Below are 12,666 nucleotides of genomic sequence, written 5' to 3' on the forward strand. Positions count from 1 at the left end.
TGAATTATTTTTGGGTGATTTTGCCTCAAACTAACTCTGTGAGCGAATATTGTTATGAGGGTAACGACATTCTGCCTGTGAGAATGCCCTACTTTGCATGAGAATGTGTTGCGGTTGAATCCAGTGTGCCGGAGTTGTTGTCAGGGAGTTGTAGAGGTTTGGCTCATGCTGCTGCTCTGGCTGCACCTGTTCAACACTCGACATCGTCCTCTGAATGGTGCAAGCCAAGCCTTCTGCCCGTTCCTCTGCCAAAATAGAGGCAACAATGTTTAAAGTATGTCCTTTTCCTTCCCCATATAAGGCAGTACTCGATGATTATGATTAACAACAAGGAAATATTTGGAATGCATACAGAGTTCATCTAATATCATGCAATTTTTCCTTTGAACTTTCAAGTGTTTTGTTACATCCTGAGGTGTGACAGAATTACAAAATGAACGAATGTCATCTTGGTTCACTTTGGTTTGCATCATATTTCATGTGCACTAAATTGTTTGATCTCTTTACAAAGCCCCGGGGGTATTTTCACTAAAAATAGCTTAGTAAACATTCTAGATGAAAGAACTCATGAAGTGCTATTTTTGAGAGCAAACACTCTTTAGTAGAAAAGGTGAAAAGGTCAGAGTGCGTTTGCTGGTGAGTGTTAAGTGGGTGTGAGAATTCTGCTGGTAAGATTTGTTAACTGTCTGTGTGGATGACTTTTCTCTCTCCCCTCCATATGTCGAGCAGTTGATTAATAGGCGCTATGAAGTGATTTTGTGACTTTGGCCGGGCCACGCAATCAGCCTCTCTCTCTAGAGAAAGGCCAATCCCCAAGGAAGCCCGCACAGACTGAATGTGGACCAGTAGAGTTTCGGCCAGAATTGCCAAAGCACGTGGCCCTGGCTCTTCCCACAGTCTCCAAAACAATGGTTCGGCCCCAGGAGCTCCACCATCTGCTGTGGAGGAACTGGGAAGAGAGTGATTGTTTTCTCTTTCTTCCACCTGCACTGTGATGGGATGAGATCTGATGTTTTTGGCAAAAATATGCAGTCACTGAATAAACTGTTCACTTGCAATGGTTATTTCCCGATATTTATTACATGGCCACTCACATAGAGTATGAAATGCAACGTCTGTCAATGACATCTTTGTGTTCCTTAGGTCTGACCTTCGGTTAAACACATCAGACTCACACAGACAATGTGTTTAAAATAACTCACAATATCAGAAGAGGGTTACAAAAGAAGAACTTTTATTCATAATATATTCATACTTGTACACAAGTAAAATAAAATGCATATCTATGATTCCATTGCAATTTCCCTTAACACAACAGCATTCTTTTGTTCAATGCCATCCATGGACCCTTTTCTCGTGTGGAAGTAGAACAAAAATAGGGGAGATCAAACATTTGTATTTTTACTGGTTTACGTAGAAACATAAAAAACATAACTGTACCCAACAAATGCATCACTTTTGAATAAATAATGACAAATGGAGATCCTTCTTGGCTGAACGGACCTAAACATTCTTTGTGTGCTTTCGGTCTCTGAAATCCTCAGTTCAATTTCATCGTGGTTGTTCTCCAGTATCCTGTCCAAGCAGTTTATTTCTTTGTTTGTAAAAGCCTTATAGAGGGCAAAACAAGGATAATCTCAAAAGTGTAGCTTAGACACAGTACAGTTAAGTACATACAGAACAAACAATTTTGGGCACCGGTTATTATATACATTAAATCTGAAGTGGTCTGTAAAAGGCATCCATTTTGTTAAATGTATTTCTTTATTATTGTTAGTCTTTGCCTCTTTTGGGCCGATTTCGCCCCTTTCTTGCCAGTCAGTGGTAGAAGTCTCTACAACGTCTGTGTCATTGTCATGAGCGTTAACAATCTGTGTGAGTTCTGTCCTGTGTTGAGAGAGTGCTCAGACGTCCTAGGACATGGCTAGAGAGATCCAGATCAACGGAGTGAAGAAAAAGGCCCGAGCTTGAATCGTAGATCCACGGCCTTTGAGACAATGGGCATCTGACTTGGGCTTTTTGGAACACTTCTTTTTCTTCTTGTTGGGCGCTGTGGAGGGTTCTAGATTGTCAATGAGTTCAGGGTTGATGTTATCCAAAGACTGATCCAGGTCGTTGGACAAGGTTCCCAGAGGTCCGTCGCTCTGCTTGTTCCGGGTCTCGTTCTTCGTATGTTCCGTCTCCTTAAATTTGGTCTTGGATATGTTCTCCTTCTCCTTCAGCGGGTTGTTGGTGATCTGACGACTCTTGACATCTCCAGACAGGATGGAGGACTTGTCGTTATCTCCGAGACAACATCTGGGGATGGCTTCTCCCAAAGGGTTTTCGGTGGATGGGAATTTCCCGGGTCTTGTCTTGGCGTTGAACAGCGTGGTCTGGGTGAGAGAGGTTTCCACACAGCCTTCCAAGTCATCACTCTTCAGCCGTTTGAGGTCCATCCCGGCCAGGACTGTGGGCACATTGCACTCCAGCTCAGAGCTGGAACCTTTGAATCGCTTGAACCATTCCCACAAGGTCCGGGCCCTGCAATCACAAATCCACTGGTTGCCGTTCAGACGTAAATACTGGAGGGACACCAGCGGGTCCATGGTCTCCCCTGATAACATGGTGAGGTTGTTAAAGAAAAGGAACAGCGACTTCAGCCTGCCCAGATCGCTAAACGCCTTGGGTTGGACGTAGATGACCCGGTTCTGGTGCAGCAGCAGTCGGTCCAGGCTGATCAGGCCGTGGAACATGTTGTCCGTCACTATCTTGATCCTGTTGTTGTGCAGGTAGAGATACGTCAGGTTGGCCAGGTCCAGGAAGGCGTCATCATGCAGCGTGATAATGTTATTGTCCTGCAGGTACAGGTACTGCAGGGAGAACATCCCACGGAACACCCCGACGGGCAGCTCCGACAGGCCGCACCTGTGCAGGTGTAGTGTGTGCAGCTTGGTCAAACCCCGGAAGGCTGTGGGACTCATGGTGCGGAGGTTGCTGTTGTCGCCAATGTCCAATTCCTCCAGTTTCTCCAGACCGTAGAAGGCCCCGGCCTCGATCTGGCTGATGTTGTTGGAGTACATCCACAGCACCGTGAGGTTGTGGACGGAGCTGAAGCTGGTGGATCTCACCACCGTGAGCTTGTTGCTCTGGAGGAATATCCGCTGGCTCCGCACAGGGATCTCAGTGGGGATGGAAAACAGTCCCTGCTGTTGGCAGGCCACGGTGGGCTTGGGCTCGCTGTAGCAGACACATTTGGCAGGACAGCCTTGAGCTGGATGGACGAGGTTCAGCCACAGCACCAGAAACAGGAGTCTGCTCCCTGGAGGACGGAGAGAGAGGGAGAGAGAGAGAGAGAGAGAGAATGATAACTGGGTTAGCATGACACATTGCTTTGCACATAGTAACAGTTGCTAGACTCTTTTTTTTTTACACATCACATAAATTTTTTTTATTTAACACAAACGACGGTGACAAAAATACATATGAAACAGCTTACATTATAACTATAATGGTGTTAAAGTACAGAATCTCAGTTTTAAATTCAAGATTTAGAAACGCGGTTGACACCATTTCACCACGCCTTGAAAGAGCATCCGTAATAGTCCCCGTTTTCTAGCGGAACATGTTCTTGTCCTGAGTGAAATATTCAGCATGTTACATAATTGGAAGCAAACAGAAAAAGACACTTGAGTGACCTGTATGCAGTTATTTGCACTTAGGGATCCCTCTCCTCGCTGCGTCTAACACAATCATGAATTCCTGAGCAATAGAAAATAATCCTCTGAAGGCCCACTTAATGTGTGTGGGTAGCTTTTATATAGAATTAGACACCTTTTAATGAGCCACGCATAACTAATGGGTTTTCCGGCATTTCTGTGGTTTGACGTTTGGTCTGATGTTGAAAGATAAGCTTTAATGGAATGCTGGGAGATTAATGCTCGGTTTAAAGATGGAAAAGCATCCATAGGACCTGCCAGTGTCCATTACTAAGCCCAGAGAAATTAGATGAATATGTATACAATTTGTTGGAAGCACGCAAAGTGATGTTTTTATCAGATCGGATCATGCGGTAATGCATCCTACAGGAAAACATGTTTAAAGGAAGGCAGATTGCTGGGTGGCCTGAATCACATATTGGTAGTGTGTTCTGTGCAGCTGTTTACCACAGAATTCCGTCTGTGTCTTGATGAATTCAAACACTACAATTACCACACGATCCAATCCGACAAAACATGCCGGGTGTTGTGTGGTGTGCGAAAACAACGAAGGATTGAAAAGTAAAGACTGAAGGATTCAGGCTTGTTAGAGAGATGTCTTAAAACAACAACACATCACAGTCGATGTTTAAAACCCTTTGTTTCCTGTTCTCACATTACTCCCTCTCCCCTCACTCCCTGATCACTCCCCTCTCTTTAATCACTCCCCTCACCTCGATCACTCACCTCTCTCACTCCCCTCGATGAGCATTCCCCTCACTCTCCTATCACTCCCCTCTCTTTAATCAGTCCCCTCTATGAGCAATCCCCTCTGTCATTTCCCTCACTCCGGTCACTCTCCGATATCACTCCCCTCTCCTCTCTCACTCCGCTGTACGACCACTCCCCTCTGTCCTTTTCCTCACTCTCCTATCTCACTCCCCTCTGATCACTCTCCCTCCACGACGTCGTGGCGCTCCACCATCACAGGAGCCTTCTCTCACCCCCCCCCCCCCCCCCCATCCCCCCGTCCCCCCGTCCCCACCCCACCCGCACCACCGTACCTACCTACCGCGGTACATATACCCCTCACACACTGTCTTTCTGTTAGAAGGGGATATCTCAGCCCCGCCCATCAAGGTCTAGTCTCCTCGGTAGACCTGCTGATTCTCAGCCCGCTGGGGGACAGGGCCAGCCACAAACACGCTCCACACATACTACTAGGGGGGTGGGACAAAATATATAGTACAGCGATATATCGTCGCCCTTCTTCCTCTAATAAAACAAAGGCGCTCTAAACAGATTTCGCTGTTTAGAGCTGCTCAGACTTCATTGCTCATCAAGGTGGCGCTCTACACATGAGGATTGTCTAACAATATATTGATTATAGGCTATATCCTGATATTATCGGTATCGTGTACCATGTATCGCGTATCGTATCATGAGGTAGCCTGTGATTCCCACCCCTACATACTACCATGTGACACCAGTCTACTGCCTCCTCACATAGCGACTCTGCCTCTGACCCATGGAGAGATCCGGCCATCTGTTGACCTCCCCGAAATCCTCCCCCATGAACAGAGTGTCCTTCAGGGGTTCAGGCTGCACCTGCGGTCCCCCTGGGCCTCCGTATTAGAGACACTTCACAGCTAACGCAAGAATTGAGTCGACACTATTGATCAGTAGAGGTGACTTTACCCCTGCATCCACACACACACACACACACACACGCACACAGTCACACACATACACACACACACAGGCGCACACACAGGAACACGCACACACACTTAGTAGTGCATTTCGTGGTCCCCTTTCAAATTTATTTCAAATAACCTTTACTGCATAAAATGGATTAATGCATTAGATCCGCTAGTCCTCAGCACGTTGTCGCCCAGAGTTATCGACTCCCAACCTTCATATCGCTGAATGATACGCCAAACAAGGCATCAAGGCTAGGGAAAAGCGCCATTCCTCTTATCATGCTCTGCCGGCGTTGCTCTCAAACCTCTAAATCCCGCTGTATCCGCTGTATGGAAGCACAGCTCCACCAAGGCCTGCCTGACACCTCTCTCTCTACAGAGAGCTACGACACCGCCCAATAACGGCACTCAGCCCTCGGTTCAGGACCCCTGTCTGTCTGCTGCCTCACATCGTAGCATCCAGCCCTAAGAGCGCTCTCCGTCTGTGGGACTGTATCTCTCTATCTTTCTAAATCTCTCTGTCTGTATCTCCCTCTCTAAATCTCTCTCTGTCTGTATCTCCCTCTCTAAATCTCTGTCTGTATCTCCCTCTCTAAATCTCTCTCTGTCTGTATCTCCCTCTCTAAATCTCTGTCTGTATCTCCCTCTCTAAATCTCTGTCTGTATCTCCCTCTCTAAATCTCTCTCTGTCTGTATCTCCCTCTCTAAATCTCTCTCTGTCTGTATCCCCCTCTCTAAATCTCTCTGTTTGTATCTCTCTCTCTAAATCTCTCTCTGTCTGTATCTCTCTCTAATTCTCTGTCTGTATCTCTCTCTAATTCTCTGTCTGTATCTTTCTCTCTAATTCTCTCTCTGTTTGTATCTCTCTGTCTGTATCTCCCTCTCTAATGCTCTCTCTTTTTGTATCTCGCTGTCTCCCTCTCTGTCTATGTGACTGCTTCTCTCTCTACTCTACTGTATCTCTCTGTGTGACTGCATCGCTCTGTTTGTATCTCTCTCTCTTTCTCTTTCTGTATCCCTCTCTATGTCTGTCTGTATATTTCTATCTCTCTCTCTCTCTCTCTCTCTCTCTCTCTCTCTCTCTCTCTCTCTCTATCTATCTCTCTATCTCTCTCTCTCTCTCTCTCTCTCTCTCTCTCTCTCTCTCTCTCGCTCTCCTTCACTAGTCAAACACTTGTCTTCACAAAGGCAGCTGAAGGAGATAGGGCAGCCTAAGCCTCTCTCTGGTGCTACGCCTCCCTCCCTCGTCTAATTGAATTTCCCTTTCATTCCATTTGATATCCTCACATACATTAGCCAGCAGCACGGGCTACGGATGACCACACCACAGACACCAGCTGAATGGGAAACTTTAGGCACGGCTGCAGGGGTGTGTGTGTGTCGGGGTGGGGGGGGGGGGTGGGATATATCCGATATATCTGTATATATCCGGAGGTCTGGGAGCTTGGCGTGGCTGGGTTCGATCGGGGTAAGTCCACGGCGTTAACCCTGAGGACAAGGAGGGCACGTCAGGGCAGCAGAACTAAGAGGACTTGGATCCAGCGCGGAAGCTTTACTCTGAAGGCCTCTCGGATTGGGGAGGGATGTCGAACATGACAGACGTGTCCCAGCGGCCCCCGAGCGCAGGAGACGTCTCTGTCGGGGCTCTGCTGGGAACACCTGGCCTCCTTCTTCTCCTTCCTCCTTCCTCCGTCTCAAGCCATACTTTTATCACACTGCTGCGGGGCATGGCTCATCAACGTGTGTTCTGTAATCTCTGGGAGGTTGTGAGTGTGTCATCCTAGTATACACAGATCGTATCGTACCCAACATATATATATATATATATATATATATATATATATATCCATGTGTTACTTGATGGTGATAATGAAGGTAGGACATTTTCCAGGCAGAATCCCAATAGTATAATTCGGTGACGGTGTGAAATAAGAGTAGGAACAGATATTTAAAACCTTTTTCCTCTTAATTCTTGACAAAAAAGACAATTGATTTCTCCCAGGGATTGTTTGGTCATTGCATCGTCATCTCTCTCCTCCTGGAATGGATTTCAGGGGCCACATTCAGACACGCGCGAACCCGCGCACACCCACACTGCATCAGAGACAGCTAAATGCCAAGGTGCCTGCGCCGCACACTGCCCGTCGCACTGAGCGCTGATTAACGACACGCTGTGATCAGGAATAAACGCCCGCAGTAGATCAAGTGGGTTTCTCAGGACATGATGGATGTACGCGCGTACTAACAGACTCTGGGCTAGCATGTGAGTGTCACACACACACACACACACACACACACACCCAGCATGCAGAGGAAGGGTACACTCAGAAGAGGAGCGGTGGAGACGGCCGAGGGTCTGGTTTGAAACATCTGACACAGCGTCCATCCTGAGCAGATGGCTCATGAATAAACAACACGACTGGAGGTCGCCTGGCAGCCGAGGAAAGGGAGCCAAACCACTGTGTGTGTGTGTGTATGTGTGCATACATGTGTGTGTGTGTATGAGAAAGTGATTGCTCAAGTGTTTGGGATTGTAGGATCCACGGAAAGCTCATAACGGCGCAAAGGCACTTCTTGGCGTTATAAAACCATTTTCTCGCAGAGTGGCTGACAAATGGCGATGAGATGCAGTGGCCGGCGTGGCAATAAAAAGCAAGGGTCCCATTATCTGTGATAAGGACAGGGTTTTCTTAAAAGGCTTATCAACTGAAATTCTTGCATGGGCGCGAATCAAGGGCTGCGGAAAGTGGATCAAGACAGTGCTTACACTACAGCTGAAGTGCCCTTGAGCTAAGTGTTTGCTCAGGAAGCGAGGTCTCGGAGCCCCTCTGCCTCCAACAATGGATCCGACCACAGCGGGTGAGAGGGAGGGCAGGACGGTGTAATGCCTCTGGGGGGAGGGGGGGTCCACTCCCAGCTTAAAGGTTCTGGGTTTGATTCCCAGGTCTACCTTGAACCAGAAGTCAAACATACATTCTCCTGAATTATCTAGATTCACTTTAAGTCGCTTCAGACAAAAGCATCAGACAAAAGCATCTTATCCTAGCTATCTTTGTTGTATACAGGGAATGGGTTAGCCTAACGACTGTTAGTGCTTGGCACTTCTTGGTTCTATGAACATCCTTAGTATACAGACAGAGATATATTGTTTCTCTTTCTTCTGACAAATGTACTTATTGTAAGTCGCTTTGGATAAAGGCGTCTGCTAAATGCCCTAAATGTGAATGTGAATGTAAATCTAACATTTAAATCTAAAGTCAGTACTGAATAGTAGTGTCTGAGGCCCTTCCCCCCGCTCCCACTCAGGCCCTACAGGGCGAGTCTGGAGCCAGATGCAAACACCAGTGCATCATCATCGCCACGACGCCGTCCCTCCCGGATCAATAATGCAATAAATTCATTAGCGGAGCAGGTGTGGGATTGCATTCCACAGAGGGCCCTTAACCACATCTATCACCGTAATGGGTGGACGACAATCAGGGCCTCCTCCACCGTAACGCGGACCAAATGGTGTTTAAACGAAACCTCAATGATGACCGCCAAACGTGCTGAATGGAAAATGGCGTCTGGCTGGATCTGTTCCAGGGTACAGACTCCGCGCCATGAAAGCCAAACAGATCTATTTCCCTCTCATGTTACTGTGTCGGTGCGGATCCGCCTCAGTGTTATGTTATGCTCCATGGTGGTCCGCGGGGGTCCAGTCTCCCCATGAGGCTTACAAAAGTGGACCAGCCCCAGCAACCGGGTATCGCCTCTCCGCAGAAACGCAGAAAATTGCGCGAATTGCGCGACAGATGAACTGTGTAGAATGCATAATGCAAGCAGCGTGCGATGAAGATAAAACGCAGGCATCAGCTGAGACAGAGAGAGTGCACATGTGAGGGCGCCTAAATGTGCTCTTCATTCCACAGAGGAATGGCGGAGTCAGCGCGTGCCCTACTTTGAGTTCTAGCAAACGACAGCGCTACCAGCCCAGTCCTTGTTTACTCTCCGACAGCGTTGCCGTGCTTGATCTTGTCTCCAAACAAACTGAAGAGACAATAGGTGCACTGTCAGATGTTCCACATGCCCAGGTATTGCCTTGTTCTTTGACAGAAAGATCACAGTTGTTCAGTATGAGCTAGCAATGTGGTGATCCCAGCCCCTCCCCCGTTCTGCACTGTATGCTGAATGTCACTGTGTCGAAAGTTTGTCATAGCACAGTTTCAATGGGAGTTTACAAACTGTATGTGGAGGGGGGCGGCGTCTGGCCTGTAGGGGGAGTATGGAGCACCAGGTCTGCTGGGGCGATTGGGTCTGATTGCCGACAGGTGTCCGCAATCAGACCCAATCAGGAAGTGTGTATTTATGTGTCTGCTCTGCCTTTCAGTAGGGAGAGCCGAGAGCGACAGACGCTCAGACTGGACAGAACGACGGGGCGAACGGCAGAGAGCCTGGCCATCGTAGTTGTTCATTTTCATTTCGTCTTATGTTTCATTTGTTGTTCGCTTGTGCGAAATAAAGCGAACCGGCTGAGAGAATGCAAAACCTGCCTCCGCTCACTCCTTGAACCTTGCTACACTGTACAAAAACCCAAAGTGCTCTTGGGTTTTTGTACAGAAACCCAAATCTCTCTCTGAAAACCAAATCGCTTTTGGACTCGCCACGCCACATCATAGAAACTTGATAACAAGCAGGATGGAGTGAAAGAACTCTCTCTGACTTAACTGAATTGGACCCCTTGATTACCACATCAGAGTGCTAATAAAGGCTGAAATACGACCATGCCATGTGTGCCATGCCTGAACAAAGTCCCACTATTGAGGGGGAGGGAGAGGACTTATACACAAAAATCAATTGTGATGTTACCAGCAAGGCCTTCGGGGTAATACCAAACAACATTAGGTCTAATGGTTGACTGGTGTAATCATTTGCATGAGAAACAGCAGACAGAAACTTCCTGGAGACAGCATCTGCTGTTCCTAACACATACCCGTGTGGAACGTCTGCTGAAGGGGGCCGTACAGAGTTATTGGAGGGTTTCAGAGAGAGATAGACTAATACTGGGGAGGGTACAGGCAGCCCCATGCTATAGGAGGCTCAGCTAGCATCGCTCCAGTTGGTCTAAGTAGAGAGGCACACTTGTGTGCAGAAGTGGTCAAAGTTCCCTATAGCCATCGAGAGGCTCCTATAGAAAAGTCTACAGTGTGGCGCTCGTAGGAGGGGGCGGTAAAAGCAACACCAATATTATCCACTCAACTGACAGCTTTGTTATGGCACAACGCCTGTGTTGGGCCAAGCGTTCCTGCTAGGGTCGGCTCCTGTTCTGCTCAGACAAGCTCACTGTGCTGTTTCCGCATGTAACTATCAAATTGAGAACGCATCAAACAAGCACTTAATCTTTGACTGGGCTCAGCTAAAGTAATTCTCTTAAGCAATCTATTTACCCTGTTTGGGAGAAACCATGTTTCTTTAAAAGCACTTGCTGTAGTCTCACCGAAGAATCCAAACCATGGATAATCCTGGTGTGGCATGAACAACAATAGATGTGAATGTACACCGTGGAACAGAGAACTGAAGATGACTTTTAAGGTAGAGAATCAAGTGTATGGATACGATGGATCCGTACATAAAGAGGTGAGAAAGGGCGGGATAGGAGACAGGGAGCCAATGAAAACAGGCTCACAAATAGGAGACAAATTACTATCGATGGCACTTCCGTGGCCCTCATGTGTCATGCACCTCCACACAATGTGAGGTGTGTCTGCTGACGCTGCAGACTGTTTTCCCATGTGTCATCTCCGGTCATCTCGGTCCTGTGAGGACCCCTGGAAGCCTCCACAAGCCGGCTTACCCCACCGCCCTTAGAAAACAGTTGCCTGACCCATCAACAGAGCTCAGCTTTGCGACCCCCCCCCCCCCCCCCACGCCCCGGGTTTTGTTTACCCAAAGTTAAACAAAATCAGTGTTGAAATAAAAGGCGGCCATACTTACACTGAATGGAGTGTGGCCATATGTGAGCGCTGGCCGGGCTCCAGCTTGCACCTGCTCATACATAAAAGCATTGGGCCCACGCACACCCATATGCACTCGTTCATTTACATAGACTTGCACTCTCTCTCACACTCACACACACAGCCTTCCATATGTTTGAAAGATTTAAGAGCAGGATGGCAGCTGCTCCCGCCTTGTGGTGTAGGTGATCGAGTGGGGGACGCCGGAGTCTTTTCATAGCCCGCTCTTCCATCAACAATGCATCAAAGCAGAGTGGGTGGCTGACACAGGAACATGTGACATACGTGTCCATGTGTCCCACGTGTCACAGACTTAAAAGCAAACAAGTGACCCCGTCCCATTATATCATCTGGATATGACAGGCGGACAGCATGACACCGCTCAGCCCGAGGTGCTGAGCACGGAGACATGTTCACAAGCTGCTCGCTGGGCAATCCGCGCGGCCAGACAGCGGCGGTGGCGGTGGCGGTGGCGGGGCTGGACAGATGGGTCCGGGCGCGTCTGTTTCCGGGGAACACGGGGTCAGCGCCGGACTGCCGGACCGCCAGGTCATCCGATGACACAGAGCTGGGCAGTTAAACGACGTGAATGGACCGCCACCGAGGGCTGGGGGTTCTGAGTGGGTATTGGGCGACGTCTCAATAGCATGGAGATGAATGGGGGCCGGTGAGTGGGGCGTGCATCAGGCAGGAAGTGGTCCTCATGCAGGGGGTGCGCGGGTCTGTGTGTTGTGGACATTATAACATTTTTTTGGCTTTTAGAGGCTTTTATCCAAAGCGACTTACAACAGACATTCACACACGGATGGCGGAGTCAACCAGGGCGACAGCCAGCTTGCCGGGAGCAGTTGGGGTTAGGTGCCTTGCTCAGGGACACCTCGACACACAGCTAGGAGAAGCCGGGGATCAAACTAGCAACCTTTTGATTACAAGTAACCCCTCTGTACCTCGTGAGCTCAGCCGACATAGACACGGGGAGTGGAGTGGGGGAGTTTAGGGTCGAGAATAGATTGTTCCTTCTGTTCATGCTGACAAAAACCGCCATGAGACTCATTTATAAATAAGGGCATTAGAGTGATATATAAAGTCACGCCTTTATAATATGAGAAGTCAGCTGTGAATAGAACATTTCCATCGTTGGTTCAACAGAAAATCAATATAAACAAACTGTCAACACTAAGAATGACCAATCTTAAAAAGTTATTTTCGAATCAAACAGAAACACTGTGGCTAACCACAGAGGATGGTACAACCCCCTTACTGGAGGTACAATAAAGTTCATATTGAAAAGGG

The 12,666-nt window shown here is 48.1% G+C and overlaps 1 protein-coding gene across 1 annotated transcript; it reads right to left on the minus strand.

The window, feature by feature from the left end:
• Window positions 1-1,913: 1,913 nt before the first annotated feature.
• Window positions 1,914-12,400, minus strand: rtn4r (reticulon 4 receptor; the record flags this gene model as incomplete). Its single annotated transcript, XM_084468901.1, has 7 exons — window positions 1,914-3,301; window positions 5,204-5,285; window positions 9,020-9,134; window positions 9,368-9,409; window positions 11,354-11,404; window positions 11,783-11,941; window positions 12,321-12,400. 7 exons carry the CDS (start codon window positions 12,398-12,400, stop codon window positions 1,914-1,916), a joined length of 1,917 nt encoding a protein of 638 aa, XP_084325027.1.
• Between the last annotated feature and the right edge of the window lie 266 nt (window positions 12,401-12,666).

The sequence above is a fragment of the Micromesistius poutassou genome (genome assembly GCF_964030765.1).
Source record: "Micromesistius poutassou genome assembly, chromosome: 5".
NCBI classification, from domain to species: Eukaryota; Metazoa; Chordata; class Actinopteri; order Gadiformes; family Gadidae; genus Micromesistius; species Micromesistius poutassou.